Raw genomic sequence first — 19,215 nt, 5'->3', positions numbered from 1 at the left:
ATAGAACTTCCCCATTTCAAGATTGTCATTTTATAAAAAAAAAAAAAAGCAGGGGGAAATATTAAACCTAAAATGATTAGGAGGCGAAGCTCGGTTGAAAAGTAGAGGCTCAATCTAAAGTGACATTAGCAGCTACCATGTTTCCCCCAAAATAAGACCCTGTCTTATATATTTTTGCCACCAAAAAGGGTACCAGGTCTTATTTTCAGGGGATGGAATCCATTGACTAACCTCACTTGTGTACATCATCCCCAGCCTCCTTTTTGCTGTCAGGAACAACTTCTGTAGCTGGCAAGGCTTTCCTGAAAGCTTCTGCAGCCGATAACAAGAGATCTGGATCGATCCAGAGCTTTGTTATCAGCTCCAAAGGCCTTCAGGAAAGACTTGCCGGCTGCAGAAGAAATGGGCTGGCAAGGCAGGTGTCGGGGTGTGCGAGGCCTGGCTACACCTGTCCAAAGGTAAGTAGTAGGGAAGCTCCACACACACACCCCAATCCCCGCCCTAGCTTAATTTTTACCTATGCACTCTGGAGTGGGTGGAGTCTTAATTAGGGCTTATTTTGGAAGGGTAGGGCTTATATTGGGTTCACGTGTAAAAAATCAAGCTAGGACTTAATTTTGGGGAAGGTCCTATTTTCAGGGAAATGGGGTATAAGCACAATAAAATCCTGCAGGACAATTGCAAGCCAACCACAAAAATACAATCCCTGCTATTTGCTCCCCCAAAACAACACTGTCCGGAGTACGTATGGGTGATTTTGCGATCTCTCTTTACTCTGGAGATATTTGCGCAACCCAAATCTCACATTTGAATGCTGTTTCAGCCACAGTGTGTCCCTCTATCCTTGTCAGATGTGAACAATCAGGACCATATTGTTTGTGCCCAAAGAGGTAGTCCTTGACTTACGACCACAGTTGAGCCTCACATCTCTGTCGCTAAGTGAGACAGTTAAGTGAACTTGGTCCCGTTTTACGAGCTTCCCCGCAGTTCAGAGTTGTTAGGTTTAATCCCAGGAGTTGATAAGTTAGAAACATAGTTGGTGTCAGTGAATCTGGCTTCCCTGTTGACTTTGCTTGTTAGAAGGGTCACAAAAGAGGATCACATGACCCCAGGACACTGCAACCGTCATAAATATGAGCCGGTTTCCAAGTATCTTAATTTTGATTACGTGTCCACGGGTGAGGCTGCAACGGTCGTAAGTGTGAAAAACAGGCATGTCCCTTTTTTCAGTGCCCTTGTAAATTCAAATGGACTTAAACAATTGGTTGCCAGCCAGCCAGCCAGCCAGTCAGCCTTCCCTCCCTCCTTCCCCCTTCCTTCTTTCCTTCCTTCTTTCTTTTCTGCCTTCCTTCCTTCCTTCTTTCCTGCCTGCTTGCCTTCCTTCTTTCCTGCCTGTTTTTCTCCCACCCTCCTCCTTTCCTGCCTTCCTTCCTTTCTTCTTTTCTTCCTGCCTGCCTTTCTCCCCCTTCCTTCCTTCCTTCCTTTTACACTCACTCATACACTCATTCATTCCATTCTTCCTCCCTCTCCTCCCTCCATTCTTTCTCCTTCTCCTCCCTCCATTCTTCCCTTCCTCCCTCCATTCTTCCTTCCTATTCCCTCCTTCTCTTTCTTCCTCCCTCCCTTCCCTCACCCCCTCTCTCCCTTCCCTCCCTCCTGGACCTAATGGATATTTTACTTCCAAATCTACCCTAAAACAAGAACTTACACCAAGCTGGTTTGACTTGAAACCCACCAAGGTGGAGAGGGGCAGGGAATCTCTCGTCTGTTTCTCTTTCCACCCCTCCCTCTCTCTCTCCCTCTCTCTCTCTCTTTTTCTCTCTCTCCCTGGGTTCTGTACCTGGTTTGTTGATTCAAAGGCCATTACTTCATTCCGCAGAGGGATGTTAGTCTTGGATTTCCATCAGGATTTTAAATTGTTGAGCTTATTCAGCCTGGACAAATAAATGGGAAATACTTCAAAGGATCCAGCTTGAAGCGGACTTCAACTCCCAGGGTTCCCCATCCAGCCTGTCTGCCTGTATCAATGGAAGTCATGGTGACTCTTCCGGTTGGGCTATCCCCTCCCAGGTCTTTCAACCCCTGTTCTTCTTCCTACAGAACAGTTTGGAGGGAAGCCCGTTGAAAGAGGTGCTTATGGAGGTGCTTTGCAAAACGTTGAAGCCCAACTACAACCAGAAGCGAGATGACTGTACAATTTTGCTAGCTTCGGACACGGAGGATCTGAAGAGAGTAGCTGTGATCAAAGCATCCGTGCAAAGTAGGTGTGATCGTTACTCCTGAGTGAGACTTAAAGGCACAAAAGCTGAGCGTCTGGGCCTCCTTGTAGGAAGCGCTCACGCTTGGGAATACCTAAGAGCACCTCTTTCTCCTCCTGTCCTGGCCACTTTTTACCGAGGCACGATTGAAAGCGTTTTTTAACAAACCGCATCCCTGTTTGGTTTGGTGGCAGCAGTACCTCCGACAGAAAGTCCCTACAGAGAGTGGTGAGAACAACCAAGAAAGCTCACTTCCTGTTTATTCAGCATACTGCTTATAAGCGCTATGTGCTTAGAGCGTGAAGCCTTTTGAGAGACCCCCACACACCCACTTCAGGGTCTGTTTCTGTTGCTCCCCCTCTGTGGGGAGGTTTTGAAGTATTTCTAGCAAGATTACCAAATTCTGTAACCTGTAACAGGTTCCGTTCCCTATATGCCATCCATCCGGTAAACTCTCAAGATGAGTTTTTCTCACCATGTACATTGATACATCTGAATTAGACTGTGCTGTTTCTCTGTGTCATATAATAGATGTGCATAGTTTTGTATTTATTTGCATAATATTGTATTCATTCATTCATTCGTTCGTTCTGTCATGGTTATGTGGTGTATATTGGAGGGGGTGACCCTTGGAGAGCTGCATGCAAACAAAACTTCATTTTAATGTATGCCCATTAGTGTGACTATAAAAAGTTATTTGTTCTATTATTCTATTCTATTAATCTGCATCAAAAAATTTTTTTCCCCCAGCGGTCATCTTCACCAGTCTGGACTATCTGGGAATTTCATCTTGGGACTTTTGAAGCCAATGCTTGGTTACCCTGCTCGAGACTTAAGAGTGTAAACTATAGAAACATAGGGCTGGAGGGGACCTCAGAGGTCGTCTAGTCCAACCCCCCTGTGCTTACAGCATCCTGGTCAAATGGCTGTTCAGTCTATTTTGAAAGGCTCCGGTGATGGCGCATTCATAACTTTGCGAGGCAAGCCATCCCACTGACTCTCTGTTCTCACAGTCAGGAAATTTCTGCTATTTCTAGGATGTATCTTTTATTTATTCATTTGTATCCCGTCTTTATTATTATTTTTACAAATAACTCCACCTGGTGAACATTTCCACCACACCTTCTGTCAGGGCTCTGGCACTTACCCCCATTTAAAACATGAGTCTCGAGCCAAGCTTCCAAAACTTAAAAAGGATTTATCGGGAGTGAACATGCCGGCACTGACTGAGTGTAGCTGACTCTGAGACATATAATTCATTGTCTCCCTTGACCCTGGCTTCCCCCACTCACCCACCCCACTGGGTGTATCATAATTCATATTCTCCAATGGGACTCCTCCATAGCCCAGAGTCATCAATCCTGCTCTCCAGTTAGAATTTTGCGAAACTTCAGTCACCTAGTTACTATCTTTGAAAACTATTTGTGGAATGCACTTTTGCTTTCCAAACTGCCCCACTGCTCTTTCAAACCCCCTTTCCCCTCTCCGTTTCTGTTGGCAACTCTAAAAGGACCGTAGAAATATTTGACACCTTCTACCTCCTTTTTTCCCCATAACAACATCAACCCTGCGAGGTGGGTTTCATTTAAAAACGGCAGCGAGTCACTTAAGGAGTGTGGCAAAAAAAACAGGTCCAAAAAAAAAAGGGACCAAATTCACTTGCCAACTTGTCTTGCTTAGCCATGGAAATTTGGGGCTCAATTGTTGTTGTAAATCCACAACTTTCTGAACTCTCATTCTTTTGATTACCTATCTATTCTAAAGATTCCTATTCTATTTTCAATAAAGATTTCTATTCTATTCTATACTATTCTGTTCTATTTAAAGATTCCTATTCTATTCTCAATAAAGATTCCTATTCTATTCTATTCTATTCTCTATTCTATTTTCTATTCTATTCTCAATAAAGATTCTACTTATTCTATTTCTATTATTTCTATTCTGTTTCTATTCTGTTCTTCCTTCCTTATTCTATTCTTTTCTATTTTTATTCTATTCTATTCCATTAAGTTCTCACTTTAGCAGACATTTCATTTCACAAACTAGGTAACATCTAGCCACTAGCACTGATGACGTTACCTAGCTGAGTAATGAAACGTCTGCAAGAAAATAACCAAACTCAGAGAGCACCAATATCTTTCCTGGAGCCCAGGCGTCAACTTGGATTTGAGTCAACTTGAATTTGGGGTCAAAGCGTAAAGAGAGGACAGAAAAGCACCAAAAAAAAAAAAAATAGCAGGCAGACTCCAGTCTAAGTTTCTGTTGGGTTTTTCAAACTGAATCCAAATTAAAATAAATGTCCTTTTTGAATCCGTTTCTTTCCATCTGGTTATGATTCAGTGTGAGCTTTTTTCACACTCAAGATTCAAGAGACAGGAACGCTGAAGGGTTTCCGTTAGAATAAAAAGGAGGTGAACTTACTCAATTTCCTGTGTGTGTGTGTGTGTGTGTGTGTGTGTGTGTGTGATCTTAATGAGTGTGGAGATTCTCAGTCAACCATCATTGTCCCAAAGGCAATATTCAAAAGCCAGCTGTTTCTTCTTGTTGTTTTTCCTGAAAACGTTTCGCTTCCCCTCCAAGAAGCTTGTCCAGTTCATTAAGGGAAGAACTGAAGAAGCTTCTTGGGTGGGCAGGGAAACATCTTCAAAGGAAGAATCCAGGAAAGCCCAGTTGCCTTTGAGATGTGCATCACCTTAAGGTAACCATGACAAACTTTTGATAGGAACTGTTTCCCCCTCCAAATCTATCTTCATAAATGACTTAGATCAGGGAACAGAAGGGGAACTTATCAAATTTGCAGATGATACTAAGCTGGCAGGAACAGCCAACACCCAAGAAGATAGGCTCAAGATCCAGGTGGATCTCGACAGACTAGAACACTGGGCCGTATCTAACAAAATGAAATTCAATGTAGAGAAAAATCCTACACTTAGGCAAGAAAAACCAAAAGGACCCATATAGACTGGGTGAAACGAGGCTCAACAGCAGTAACTGTGAGAGGGATCTTGGAGTCTTAGTGGACAACCAGCTAAATAGGAACCAGCAGTGTGCAGCAGCAGCCAAAAAAGCCAATGCAATCCTAAGTTGCATTAAAAGAGGGATACAATCCAGATCAAAAGTGAGGTACTAATACCACTATATAAAGCCTTAGTAAGACCACACCTAGAGTACTGCATTCAGTTTTGGTCACCACACTATAAAAAGATGTTGAGACTCTAGAAAGAGTGCAGAGAACAGCAACCAGGATGATTAGGGGACTGGAGACTAAAACTTACGATGAACGGTTGCAGGAACTGGGCTTGGCTAGTCTAGGGAAGAGAAGGACCAGGGGAGACAGGAGAGCATCTTCCAATATTTGAGGGGCTGCCACAGAGAGGAGAAAGGGGACAAGCTATTTTCCAAGGCACCTGAAGGCCAGAGAAGGAATAATGGATGGAAACTGAACAAGGAGAGATTTAACTTGGAAATAAGGAGAAACTTTGTGACAGTGAGAACAATCAACCAGTGGAACAGAAGTTGCCCTAGGAAGTTGTGGGAGCTTCATCACTGGAAGCTTTCAAGAAGAGATTGGACTGCCATTTGTCAGAAATGGTGTAGGGTCTCCCGCTTGGGCAGGGGGGTGGACTATATGACCTACAAGGTCCCTTCCAACTCTGTGAATCTAATCTAACCAAAGTCTACTTTTCCCTTTGATCCCTTTTATTTATTTTTCTTAGCACACTTTGTGGATGAGGAATTATCCGAAGCTCTGGCTGCGAAGAAGGCAGAACTGGAGAAGGTAAGCAGGAAGTCATTCTAGAGAAGATCCAATCTCCTGTGTTTTCTAACCAGGACCTATTGTCCTACAAACATTGCTGAAACACAAATTCTGGTGGATTTTGTTGGCCAGATTTGGTTGGCATAGGAGTTGAGGAACATCTGAGGGTCATGAATGGTTCACACAAATTTAAACCACATCTGGAATGTAGGAAAATCCCAACCGCGGTGACACCTTATGCAGAGACATTTCTGCCTGGTTGGAAGAGAATGTCTCAAAAATTAAATCTCAGGTTAGACATCATGACATGTGTTGACGTTTTGACATCATCGTGACTTGTTATGGACACGGCTGCTGAGGAACAGTTTGAGGGATTCTCTTAAGTAAGTATAGTTATCTTCCAAATCTTGTGGGTTTTTTTTTTGAGCATTTGTAAAATCAGGATGAAATTCTGTGTAATAAATATGGGGGAATATGTCATTCTTCTAGTTATTTCATCTAATGCATGGGTGTCCAGTTTTGGTAACTTTAGGATCAGACAACTTTAGGATCTTTAAGTAACCAAAGTTTGACACTCTTGATGATCTAATTACAAGGGGCTTAAAACTTGGCAAGTTTAAGACTTGTGGACTTCAACTCCCAGAATTCCTGAGCTAACATGACTGGAGGAGGAATTCTGAGAGTTGAAGTCCACAAGTCTTAAAACTGTCAAGTTGGAGGACCCCTGATCTAGTATAATATCCATCTTCTCAAAGTTGATGTCCTTCAGATGTGCTGTGTTGTAATGACGAGGCAGTCGAGTTGTTTGATCATGAACAACTGAATCACGATGATCTTTATTGGAGTCTAGTCTTGCATTTATACACATTTTTAGTTATCCTCCATCATTGGTTAACTTTGGTTACTGCTTAACTTTGCTAACTGTTTAGCATAGTAATTAACACAATTAATTATCTCTAGTTAAAGTCTAACATATGTTTACTTCCCCTCTCTAATCCTCCTTTAGATTAGTGACTTTGTTTGCCTGAGTTGTATTTGCTTGGAAACATTCTTTATCTGAGGTTTGCCATCCGAGATTGGAACATTCCTGCAATTACAACTCTACAGTGCTGGACTACAATTCTGGTCATTTTCCACTCGGTTCTTAGACATGGGAATTGGGATCCTGTCCTTTGGTGATTTCCAGTTTGGGAAGCTTACCAACGGATGCTTTCCGTGGGAAACCAGACAAATGTTTAGTGAGATCACCAGGTGTCCGTTCCACATTCTCACCAGTCAAAAAAAGGAGACTCCTGATGACTGTTTGGATGTCCAACACAACTGCTACTGGTACCATGGCAGGTCCTTCCCTGAAGGGAAGCGTTTTACCCCCATTCTGAATTAGCATATCGTGTGGTAACATGTACGCCAAACCAAAGGGACGTGGTGGCTCAGTGGCTAAGACGCTGAGTTTGTCGATCAGAAAGGTCAGCGGTTCGAATCCCTAGCGCCGCATCACGGAGTGAGCTCCCGTTACTTGTCCCAGCTTCTGCCAACCTAGCAGTTCGAAAACACGTTAAAAAAAAAAAGGCAAGTAGGAAAATAGGGACCCCTTTGGTGGGAAGGGAACAGCGTTCCGTGCGCCTTCGCACGGAGCTGGGATAAGTAACGGGAACTCTGTTACGCAGTGCTAGGGATTTGAACTGCCGACCTTTCTGATCGATGAGCTCAGTGTCTTAGCCACTGAGCCACCACGACCCCATTTATTGGTACTACCTGTAAAAAAAAAAATCCTTTGAAATTCATAGAGAATCCAAAATAGAGGTCTCTTTTTTGCCTGAAGCCAACAGTTCACCAGATATTCTTTCAACAGTTTGGCGTTAACAACATCACCTATGGTGGGCAAACCCTGGACGCTGAGCCCAAAGATCATCTGAGTCTTCCTCTGATTATCACCATCATCTGCATGGCGGCCTCTCTGCTCCTGGTAGCTGCCATCTATGGCTGCTGTCACCAACGTATTTCTCAGAGGAAGGACCAGGTAAGGTCAAACAAACACAAAGTCCAGAAGCGGTTTCCAAGTAGAAACGAAAATAATTGCATTTTTTTTCCCCTGTAATCTTAAATAAATAGAATAAATAACAGAGTTGGAAGGGACCTCGGAGGTCTTCTAGTCCAACCCCCTGCCTAGGCAGGAAACCCTACAGCACTTCAGACAAAGGGTTCTCCAATCTCTTCTTAAAAACTTCCAGTGTTGGAGCATTTACAACTTCTGGTGGCAAGTGGTTCCACTGATTAATTGTTCCCAATGTCAGGAAATTTCTCCTTAGTTTTAGGTTGCTTCTCTCCTTGACAGGTTAGCCATCTTTTCTACCTCCGTCAACTTTGGCAACCGGCTCATATTTATGACGGTCGCGGTGTTTCGGGGTCACGTGATTCCCCCTTTTGCGACCATCAGAAGAGCAATGTCAATGGGGAAGCCACATTTGCTTCACAACCTGGTTACTCACTTTAACTGCGGTGATTTGCTTAAACAACTGTGGCCAGGAAGGTTGTAACACGAGGCAAAAACCCTGTTGAAATGTTGGGTTCCATTGTGGTCGTGAGTTGGAGGACTACCTGAACATACCCAGGGGAAGCATAGGAGCCCTTTGGGGCAATTACATCGGGGTGACACACACACACCCCAAAATCAGAGGTGGGGTTCAGCCGGTTCTGACCAGTTCTGGAGAACCAGAAGCGGAAATTTTGAGTAGTTCGGAGAACCGGCGAATAGCACCTCTGACTGGCCGCGCCAACCCCATCTCTTCTCTGCCTCCCATTGAGTCCCAGCTGATTGGCTGGGTCTCCTTTGGTTGCCCTGCCCAGGAGAATGGAGCTGGAAAGCAGGTTAGTGGGCTAGGGAGGGAATGGAGATTATAGAATAGCATGAGAATGGAATGGGAATGGAATGGAATGGAATAGAATAGAATATGGAATGGAATATGGAATGAAGAATAGAATAGAATAAAATAGAATAGAATAGAATAGAATAGAATATGGAATGAAGAATAGAATAGAATAGAATAGAATAGAATAGAATAGAATAGAATAGAATAGAATAGAATAGAATATGGAATATAGAATAGAATAGAATAGAATAGAATAGAATAGAATAGAATAGAATAGAATAGAATATGGAATGAAGAATAGAACAGAATAGAATATAGAATGAAGAATAGAATAGAATAGAATAGAATAGAATAGAATAGAATAGAATAGGGAATGAAGAATAGAACAGAACAGAACAGAACAGAATAGAATAGAATAGAATAGAATAGAATAGAATAGAATAGAATAGAATAGAATATGGAATGAAGAATAGAACAGAATAGAATATAGAATGAAGAATAGAATAGAATAGAATAGAATAGAATAGAATAGAATAGAATAGAATAGAATATGGAATGAAGAATACAATAGAAGAATACAATAGAAAGAATGGTAATGGAATGAGAATAGAATGGAATAGAATAGAATAGAATCCTTTATTGGCCAAGTGTGATTGGACACACAAGGAATTTGTCTTTGGTGCAGATGCTCTCAGTGTACATAAAAGAAAAGATACATTCGTCAAGAGTCAAGAATCATCAGGTCCAACACTTAATGATAGTCATAGGGTACAATAAGCAATCAAATCATGCTAGGAAACAGTCCATATAAATCCTAAGGGGATGCAAGCGACAAAGTTACAGCATTTTGCAGTATCCTTCCACTGGAGTTGGAGGGAGGGAACGGGGATTTTGCAGTATCCTTCTCCCTGCCCTACCCACCAAGCCACGCCCACCAAGCCACGCCCATAGAACCGGTAGTAAAAAAGAAAAAATCAATCCCCCCCCCCACTGCTCTCAACCCTCGCCTCTGACTTGTCCGCCTTTCCCTCCCGTCCAGCAGCGCCTGACAGAAGAGCTGCACACCGTCGAGAACGGTTACCACGACAACCCCACGCTGGAAGTGATGGAGACGTCGTCCGAAATGCAGGAGAAGAAGGTGAATCTGAATGGGGAGGTGGGAGACAGCTGGATCGTGCCCATGGACAGCCTCACCAAGGACGAACTGGACGAGGAAGAAGACACCCATTTATAAGCGGGCGGGGTTTGCGTGTTTGTGTGTGCGTGTGTGTTGCTCTGGGTGTTTTGTTTTGTTTTTAACAAAAAAAACAAAAAAACAAAGAAGAGGGTAGAGGAGGAGACGAAAAAGGTGGAACTTCAGGCTGGCTGAACTCTGCCCCCCCCCTTCAAATTTCTACAAAGATGGAAAACTCCAATCTTCAGCCACAAGTGCCGACGCGGGAAGGAGGAGTTGCGATGGCACCAGACAGAACGGCAGGCGCACCTGCCAAATTTTTGTGATTTTTTTTTTTGGTTGTTGTTGTTATTATCAACATGTTGTTTGTTTGTTTTTAAACCCATTGACTTTCTGGGCAAAGTTATATCTATGCATACTGATTTTTAAGGACAGCTCTTTAAGCATTGGCCAAGGGTCAGAGAGAGAGAGAGAGAGAGAGAGATGACGGTATGGAAAAATAATCAGAATTTGTCCTGGACAACGGAGACCTGAACAGGAAACCTACGGGAAAGAGAAGCTTTCCTGATGCCACCCAAATGTTTTGTTTTGTTTTTCCCTTGACGGTGTTTTAGCAAGAATTGCAAGTCTCTAGTCCTCATGGCGCCTGAACGAGCTGAGTGCAGTCGGCTTTCAATCTGAAAAGATGGAACTAGGGCGGGATTTTTCAGGTAGACAGAGGTTGGGAAAATAATATTTTGCTCCAGTAGGGCCAGGATGCCAAAATAAGGGTTTTAGGACCGATGTTCGTGAAAGCTCCTTTCTCTCTTTTCAAAACTGGATTTATATATATATATATTTCCCCCTTGGGGGCATCTTCAAAAACCTGGAAAGACAATCTCCGTTCTTGATCGTTGCCTGTGGCCCACGATGCTTATGCGAGCTTGTGCGTGCTTGGCTTCCAAATATGGGCTGCAAAAAAAAGTGAAGGTTTGTAGAAGGTATGTGTACTTCTGTGTGTTTCGGGTTGTGTGTGTGTGTGTGTGTGTGTGTGTCAAAATTGCAGCTCTCAGCCGGGAAGAGCAAAGCACTGGGACATCGGGAAAGCGAGAAGCACAGCCAGTTTTTAGAAACCAGCCTCTACATACAGAATTAAATGTGTTTGGAGATTCTCGGTCATTGCAGGTCATGGTCTTCCTTGAAGACATTTCACTTCTCATTCCAGGAAGCTTCTTCGGTTCTGGCTGAATGGTGGAGGATGGAAGGATTTACCATCCTTGCAGTCATCTGCTCATTAGTGCTCTCTGTGAGGATCATTGAAGCCACTTGGAGGTTTATCTGTGCCCTCAGGGTCACCTGAATAATGCAAATGGGTGTGGGGTCTTTTTTGGAACTTCTGAAATGGCTGTGTTGTAAACAGGAGACGGTGGGTGTCGTATCCCTCCCCCTCTTTTGAGGGACAGCTTGTCATCCCCCTGTCAGAGTCTGAATCTGAGGAAGAAGCCAAAGAGCCGACAGGGAGTGGGATTGAGGCTCCGTTGACTTGGAGGAGGCTGGGGAAGGGCAAAGTCTGGTTGGGCAGAGCAGGGAAGAGGTAGAGTAAGGGAGAGGGAGTTCAGAGGAAGATCCAGGCCCATCCCTTCTTCATCCTAGGGAGGGAGCAATGGAGAAGGGAGCAATGTGAGTTGCATGGCTTACAGGGGAGGAAAGGGCCCTGATTCCCTTCATTAGCCACACCTGGGAAGACAGTTGACAAGAAAGGCAGACTGCGTGCAGCAGGCTGCTGGGAATAAACGTGACTTTATCCTGTGTTGTCGTGGCTTATCTGTGTTCCTGGCATCTTCCCAACTGTGTGAGTTTTGCCATGCCTTCAAGCCTGAAATGCTTGCTCCCGCCCTGCCAAACTAATTACTTCAGTTTGGCTTGTTTGGACTTTAAGTTATAGTTTGTGTTGCTCATGTTTTGGACTTGATTCTCTGCAGCCAACGGCTGTTCCTGGGAGTTTGTTTTCTCCAGCCAGAAGGTAACCTGGACACCGAGGGCAAAGTTGGAGATAAAAAAGGGACTCTTATTGCTTATCTGACTGTGTTGCCTTTGTACCACAGCCCAGGTCATCACCCAGCTGTTCAGTCTTAATGTAGATGGCCTGTTTAACTCCATTTGTCCAAGATAAACCTCCAAGTGGCCTCAGTGACTCTCACGGCCGGATGACTGCGAGGAATATATATAAGTCCTTCCATCCTCCGCCATTCAGAAGTGAAGAAATCTCTTGGCTGAGAAGCAAAACGTCTTCAAGGGGGAAAAAAAGCCCAATTGCCTTATGAAAAGAAAAGAAAAAGCACCTTTGGGAGATCCACAATCAAATAAAAGGAGAAGCAGAATGTATGGGCTGGGGAGAGAGGGAATATTAATCGATGTGCAGGGCTGGGTAGGGTTGGGTTGGGTTTAATTTGCCATAAAAATGATAGCAATACTAAGTCCGTCCAGACTGAGAGAATCGTCTTGAAAAAAAGTGCGTGTTGTGCCTTGATGTGGATCCATAATTGATCCTTCTCTTACTTGCAGCTCTCCCCAAGCTGTGGGGATTTACAAATTGTACAGGTCTCCAATGTGTATGTGCGTGATGGGGAGGTACACCTGTTCATCCTCCTTGCCTTATCCAGAGAGGCACAGGTATATTTCACTTAAGGGATTGATGAAGGAATGGATGAGCTGTTCACCTTCGATTAAGGTTATCGCCACATCTTTTTCCATATAGGATTCCCCCTCCCCAAAATGGCTACGTAGAACCATGAGGGGCCTTGGCAGAGCACCCAATATGGAGTTTTCCAAGTTTGGCCATTTTAAAATGTGTGGACTACAACTCCCAGAATTCCCCAGTCAGCTCCCTGCAGTCAAAACACAAGATTCTCACCATCTTCTTTAACTAGATTTATTGAAAAGGGGAAAGGGAATAGAAATCTTGGCCACTGGATACCTTTGTTATAGCATTTATCTTTCTGGTGGAGTTTTCTTGATCCTCTCACTAACCATCCATGGTGCCCTGGGGAAATGGCTATTCATGGTCAAAGAAGAATTATGGGGACGTTTTGTACTTGTCATATTCAGTGTCTCTCAACCTTGGCACTTTTAAGGTACGTGGACTTCCAACTGCCAGAATTCCCCAGACACCAGGGAATTCTGGAAAATGAAGTCCACAAACCTTGCCAAGGTTGGAAAAAAAACATTGTCATGAAGTATTTGGCAACCTCTAAGATATCTTCAAAGGCTTTGGAGAAACCCATAAAATATGCCAAGGGAACTGAGGCCAGCCAACTCAGGGCTTACATTTTTTGCAACCATCAGCTTTTGCTGGTGTCCTCAAGTAACCTGGTAGTAGTTGCCTTTTGGTTGGGTTTGGTTGGTTTTTTTGCAAGCTTCCAGAAGCAGTTTGCATAACTCTCTTGAACATCTGAGTGATCCATGGCTGTCTTCAGAGGAATCGGTTGGGAACCTGGCCAGAATAGAAAGCACTACACACACAAAAAAAGTGAATGCTGCAAAGGAAAATTGCTGAATTCTGACTGAAAAAGCGCAGCCTCCTGAAAATGAGCCTTGAATGAACACCGCCCTTTAGTTACAATTAAGAGTCCTGATTTTATGGGAGTAAAATTTTGCCAGTAATGCAGCTATACTCCGTGGTGAGCTGCAACCAGTTTAACAAACCGGCTCTGTGAGCGCAGGCAGCGTTCAATAAACACCAATTTGAATCTCCCCAGTGATCCACCCCCATTCAAATCATAAGTCTCTAGCCACATCTCTCAGAGTAAAAAAAAAAAAGATTAGGAGTGACCATGTCGGTGCTAGCTGGGTGCAGCTGACACTAAAATACATCACTTCCCCCTGACCCTGGTCTTATCTCCACCCCCTGAATGTATATTCTCCAATGGGACACATCCATAGCCAAGAGTCATCAATCATGCTCTTCAGTAAGATTCTTGCGCACTGACAGCTTTGAGGCACTTAAGGAATGCGCTGCTTTCCCCGACTCCCTTTCTGCTGGCAATTAAAAAGACCAAAGGAGTAATTTTTTTAGTTGACATCCAGCTTACTTTCTAACTTTCCCCAGTAAGTAGAACAGCTGAGGTGCGGTAATCCACTTTGCCATGTGAATTAGCTGAGCTGCAAAATGAAGGAAATGTAAGGTATAGGAATAGGGCAGGTGGCGGATGGCCAGGGCCAGCTGACTGTCGTTCGTACTGGTTCCCTAGAACCAGTCCGAACAAGCAGCAGCTCACCATTGGCTATACTATGAGAGAGGTCATGTGTTTCTCGCTTCCAAGCAAACAGATGGGTGAGAAAAATCAGTTCTGCAGATTTATTAGCAGGATTTATTGCTAGCATGGAACAATTTCAGGATACTGGCAGGAGGATTGGGCCATTTTTCCAGCCACTTTTAGACGATTTTTGCAATGTTTGCCATGACCGGTTCCCACAGGAAACCTATAACATGACATCTTTCCGATGTTGCAAACGGTACTTTCCAAACGACAAATTAAGCCAAAGCTCAGCCTTGAATACAACTGTTCATGTAGTGGCAACTTGAAGTTACAATGTCACTGAAAAAAAAAAAAAGTGTTAGCACCATTTTTCACACGACTGTTGCAGCCTCCCCGTGGTCACGTGATCAAAATTTGGACATGTGGTATCTGGTTTATGTTTACGACGGTTGCAACATCCCGGGGTCACGCAATCCCCTTTTGCAAACATCTGACCAGCAAAGTCCATGGAGGAGGCCAGATTCATTTAACAACCATGTTACTAATTTAACAACTGCAATGGTTTGCTTAACAACGGTGGTGAGGACGGTCGTAAAATGGGGCAAAGCTCGCTTAGCAATAGCACTTAGACTTATATACCACTTCACATGGTTTTACAGCCCACTCTTAAGTGGTTTGCGGGGTCAGCATGTCGCCCCCAACAATCTGGGTCAGCAACAGAAATCTGGGGTTCAATTGACTACCCTGTTTCTCTGAAAATAGGACCCGACTGGAAAATAAGCTCTAGCATTTTTCAGGATGCTCATAAGATTAAGCCCTACCCCGAAAAAAAGCCCCAGTTAAGATTGTCAGCCAGACGGATGCATTTAGAGCAGTATTTCCCCGAAAATAAGACCTAACCAGAAAATAAGCCCTAATGCATCTTTTGGAGCAAAAATTAATATAAGATCCTAGGTCTTATTTTTGGAGAAACACGGTAGCTCTGATTGCGGGGGGGGGGGTGATGTTTGCATCCCCCACATGTCTTCGAGACTTTCAGGGGTGCAGTCCCAACGTCCCTACTCTGAAGTCCATCAACACCGGCCTTTCTCCTCCTGTTTGTAGAGAAGACAAGGAAGTGGGAAGACATTCGGTCTGCCAAGGAAAATAATTTGAAGGAAACTGCTGAAAGGAACGATAAAACCTGCCCGAGGCTTGTTATTAGTATAAAACCCCAGTATCACCCCAATCGCTCGTAAGATCTCTGAGGAGAGAGATAACAGGATGGGTGGGACCGCCGATGCTTCCTTAAAAGATGGATTTACGGTGCCTGGAGGATGCTTTTTTTAAAAAAGACAAAGGGTTCTTTGGCACATCCTGTTAGAAGTAGGATGCATTCGAGTATTTGTACAAGCAGGGAGTCAAAATACTGAATGATGGGCAAGAACAGTCTGTAGAGATTCTCATCCATCCAGGTCAGGATTGTCCCAAAGGTGCTTTTTTTTTTTCAGGACACTGGCCTGCCTTGTTTTTCCTTCTTTTGAAGACATTTCGCTTCTCATCCAAGAAGCTTCTTCAGTTCTTCCATTCCCCACCATCCCGCCAGAGCCGAAGAAGCTTCTTGGATAAGAAGTGAAACGTCTTCAAAAGAAAAGAAAAAAAAGTCCAGTTGCCTCCTTAAAAAAGCAACTTTGGGACAAACCTGAACAGTTTCAAACCATCCTCAGATCTCGACCTCACCTACTTGAAGACATGTGGACTTTGACTCCCAGAATCCCCCAGCCAGACAGCATGATTGGCTGGGGGATTCTGGGAGTTGAAATCCACCTATTCTGAAGTTGCCAAGATGGTGAAACACTGGAGATTCATATTACTAGAACTTCATTGCCTGTCTGGTTTGCCGTCTGAGGTAGAGGAAGAAAAAAAACCCTAGTTTATCCAACAGACAAGCCCAAATGTTGGTTTGATGTGCGGGTGGCATTTTTGCTTGCAGTCTGAGATTTAAAATGGGACACGCCCCCTCCCCCCCATTCGATGGTGGTTTATTCAACAAAGCAGGTCTAAGCCAACAGTGGTTTAATGTGGCATGTGACCCGAGGCGTAGGACATGGACTTTCATGACCATATCCTTCCACAGGTAGTCCTCGACTTACGGCTGGCATTGAGGCCAAAATTTCCATCGCTAAGCAAGAGAGTTCAGTGGTTTCACTCCGTGTTATGTCCTTCCTTGCCATCATTGTTAAGTCAGTCACCCAGTGGTTAGATTGAATCTGGCTTCTTCCCTGTCGATTTGGCTTGTCGGAAGGTTGCAAAAAGGGGATCAGGACAGTGTGACCGTCATAAATACGGATGCCTGTCATCAGTCCCTTTTTTCAGTGCCATAATGTTGAACGGTCCCTGAACGAACTGTTGTAAGTCAGAGACTACCTGTACAAATTCCAGCTCAGATTAGAACCCTTCCAAGATTTGATGGAGGTGCTTCTGACGCCTCTTCATGGGCTTCTAAAAATGTGCAATTGGGCCACTGGATGTTTCGTTAAGCCTTAAGGAGAGATTGGAATCTCCTATGCCCAGGAGGACTGTGCCTGTTTGTGTGTGTGTGTTGTGTGTGTATGTTGCAGCTTACTGGGCCTCTATTTTTGTAATCCGAATGGACTGTGGCATACATTTTAGTCCCTTTTGATTGTAATAATAAAAAAAAAATTGGGCCGTTGCACCCAACGCTGTAGTTTTTTTTTGCCCCCGGCACATTTTGTGCTGAAACAGGAGTCAGGTATACACTGGAATTCAAAAATAAAAAATGATTGGGTTGTAAAAAGTATGGTTACATTTTCCTACAAAGTATATTTTGATGACATTGCTTATTACTGTCAAATAAAAAAAAAATTCTTTTGTGGAGTGTTGGCTTCTTCTCTCGACGATATATTGGCCTACCTGTGAGGATGAAGATGCACGTTTTCGAACTGAGCCCTGTAGAATTTTCTTTGCTCCAAAATTTAGTGTCCAATTCAACCTGGGGCCGGACTTACCATCCACAGTCACAGTCCAGATGTAATTTTAGTATTAACATTGATGATGGGACATGTGTTCTAGAGGTGCTTCTGGGTTTTAAAAGGAGAACAACAGACTTAAAAAAAATGAAAAAAAGAGAGAGATCTTGTCCTCTTGACAGAGTTCAGGTCCTCTCATGAAACTGACAAAATTCTGCTGCTTCTGAAAATTCAAAAAGCTCCAAGGCCTGGCTTGAGCATAGATGGATTTTAATTTTTAATTTTGATCGCAGGCAACTGCACTGCCTTGTTTTTTTCTTCTGAAGACGTTTTGCTTCTCATCCAAGAAGCTTCTTCAGCTCTGGATGGTGGGGGAATGGAAGGATTTACATTCCTTTGCAGACAATGCTGGTCATTTGCATCTTTTAAAAGAAAACCGTTGAGGCCCCTTGGGAGACTTTCAAGAAACACCTACCGCAAAAAATCCCAAGATCGGCATAATTTCTTTTTATTAAGAAAAAAAATGAACAAAATACATTCTTTCTCCGTATATACATTACATACAGCAAAAATTCTACATTGGGAATTGCTCTTCTTGTCCCCAGAGTCATTCTTAACATACATCTTCAACCTGGCAGAACAATCGTACGACCGAACGATGCGGGAGCCGAGAGGCGGAAAGGACATCTGAAGATACCCGCAGCGGTGAGCACGGCAAGGAAAAAGGCCCTGCACGCGGCGATCGCTTGGCGTGCACCGGGTGGGTGGCAAATCAAAAGGACTGGAAGGAGCTTTATGGACGATAAGAGGAGATGAAAACCCATGCCTGGGCCTAGTGGTTATCCCACAAGCACGCTTGTGTCAAATGGCCGTGCACAATTCGGTATGATTTACACCAGAGGATCTCTAAACGTGGCCTCTTGAAGACTTGTGGACTTCCAACTCCCTGGCTGGGGAATTCTGGGAGTTGGAAATCCACAAGTCTTAAAATGGGTCACATTTGAAAACTCCCGATTTTACACAATCTAGCTAAACTAACATTTTAGCTCATCCTAGACGGGACCAAACGGCCTTGATTCCTTTGGTATTAAAATGCCTTTGGCTCGCCCTGCCTCTAATCTTTAGTTTTCTGCTTTGTTTTTGTTTTTTTAAATACAATGGTTAACATTCCCACAGCTGCTTCTACCACAAGTGATCCTTCAAATTGCTTTTCCAACCTGGCCAGAAAAAAAAAAAAACGTGCTGCAGGACTAAGAATCTAGGCTTATGTCAAACATAAACCAATCAAAACCCGCTTCTAAGAGCACAGGTCAAATTTCTCTCTCTCTCTCACACACACACACTCACACCACTTTGAAGGGCACACCTCACTCTTCAGAGAAGGCCATCAAGTTGACCAAGTCAATCGACTGAATTCCAACCCTTGCCTTTTTTCCCAAAGCAACGTCCCTATCGGCAGCCTTGGACAGACTTCTATTGCTTTCTCACATCTTTTACCACATTTTCCAAATTTTGGGAAAAGCAAATTTGAGAAATCAGAGGGTGGATTTCCTCACTCATGCCTGGAACTTCGGGTGCCTTTCCGATTATTCTTGAGCTTCTCTAAGCAAGCCCAAGGGGCCCGCGAGATTTCGTTTGACTTGAAGACCATTTCGTCGTTGAGCCAATGGAGCAAGTCAACAACGATCAATTCTGTGGGTCTTTCCCACCCCAGAACTACGCCGTAAAAAGGAGCTACAAACCTGTAGCGTTTTTAAAGAGGGAGCGGTTCAGTTTTCAACATGACACCTGTCAGTCTTCTAAGACTATCAAAATTCCGAGCCAATCTGTGAATGGCATACCTGGGTGTACCGAATGGGAACTGATCAAACAGATATGACAAGAAGCTACCGCCTCTGTCAAACTGTTAGATCCGCATCAAAATTTCAAGATGGCATGGGAAATAAACT

At 43.8% G+C, this 19,215-nt stretch overlaps 1 protein-coding gene across 1 annotated transcript in view; it reads left to right on the top strand.

Moving 5' to 3' along the window:
- PODXL (podocalyxin like) overlaps positions 1–17,168 on the top strand; it is a 59,434-nt gene extending 42,266 nt beyond the window's left edge. Inside the window, exons 6-9 of the mRNA XM_026721972.2 lie at positions 2,101–2,260; positions 5,975–6,036; positions 7,868–8,035; positions 9,925–17,168. Of these exons, the coding sequence (XP_026577757.2) occupies positions 2,101–2,260; positions 5,975–6,036; positions 7,868–8,035; positions 9,925–10,119 (585 nt within the window). The 3' untranslated portion in view covers positions 10,120–17,168. The remainder of the gene's footprint in view (positions 1–2,100; positions 2,261–5,974; positions 6,037–7,867; positions 8,036–9,924) is intronic.
- The last annotated feature ends 2,047 nt before the right edge of the window (positions 17,169–19,215 follow it).

The sequence above is a fragment of the Pseudonaja textilis genome, chromosome 5 (genome assembly GCF_049901715.1).
Source record: "Pseudonaja textilis isolate UNSWEBS1 chromosome 5, rPseTex1.2, whole genome shotgun sequence".
NCBI classification, from domain to species: domain Eukaryota; kingdom Metazoa; phylum Chordata; class Lepidosauria; order Squamata; family Elapidae; genus Pseudonaja; species Pseudonaja textilis.
This window is presented reverse-complemented; position numbering and strand designations above follow the sequence as displayed.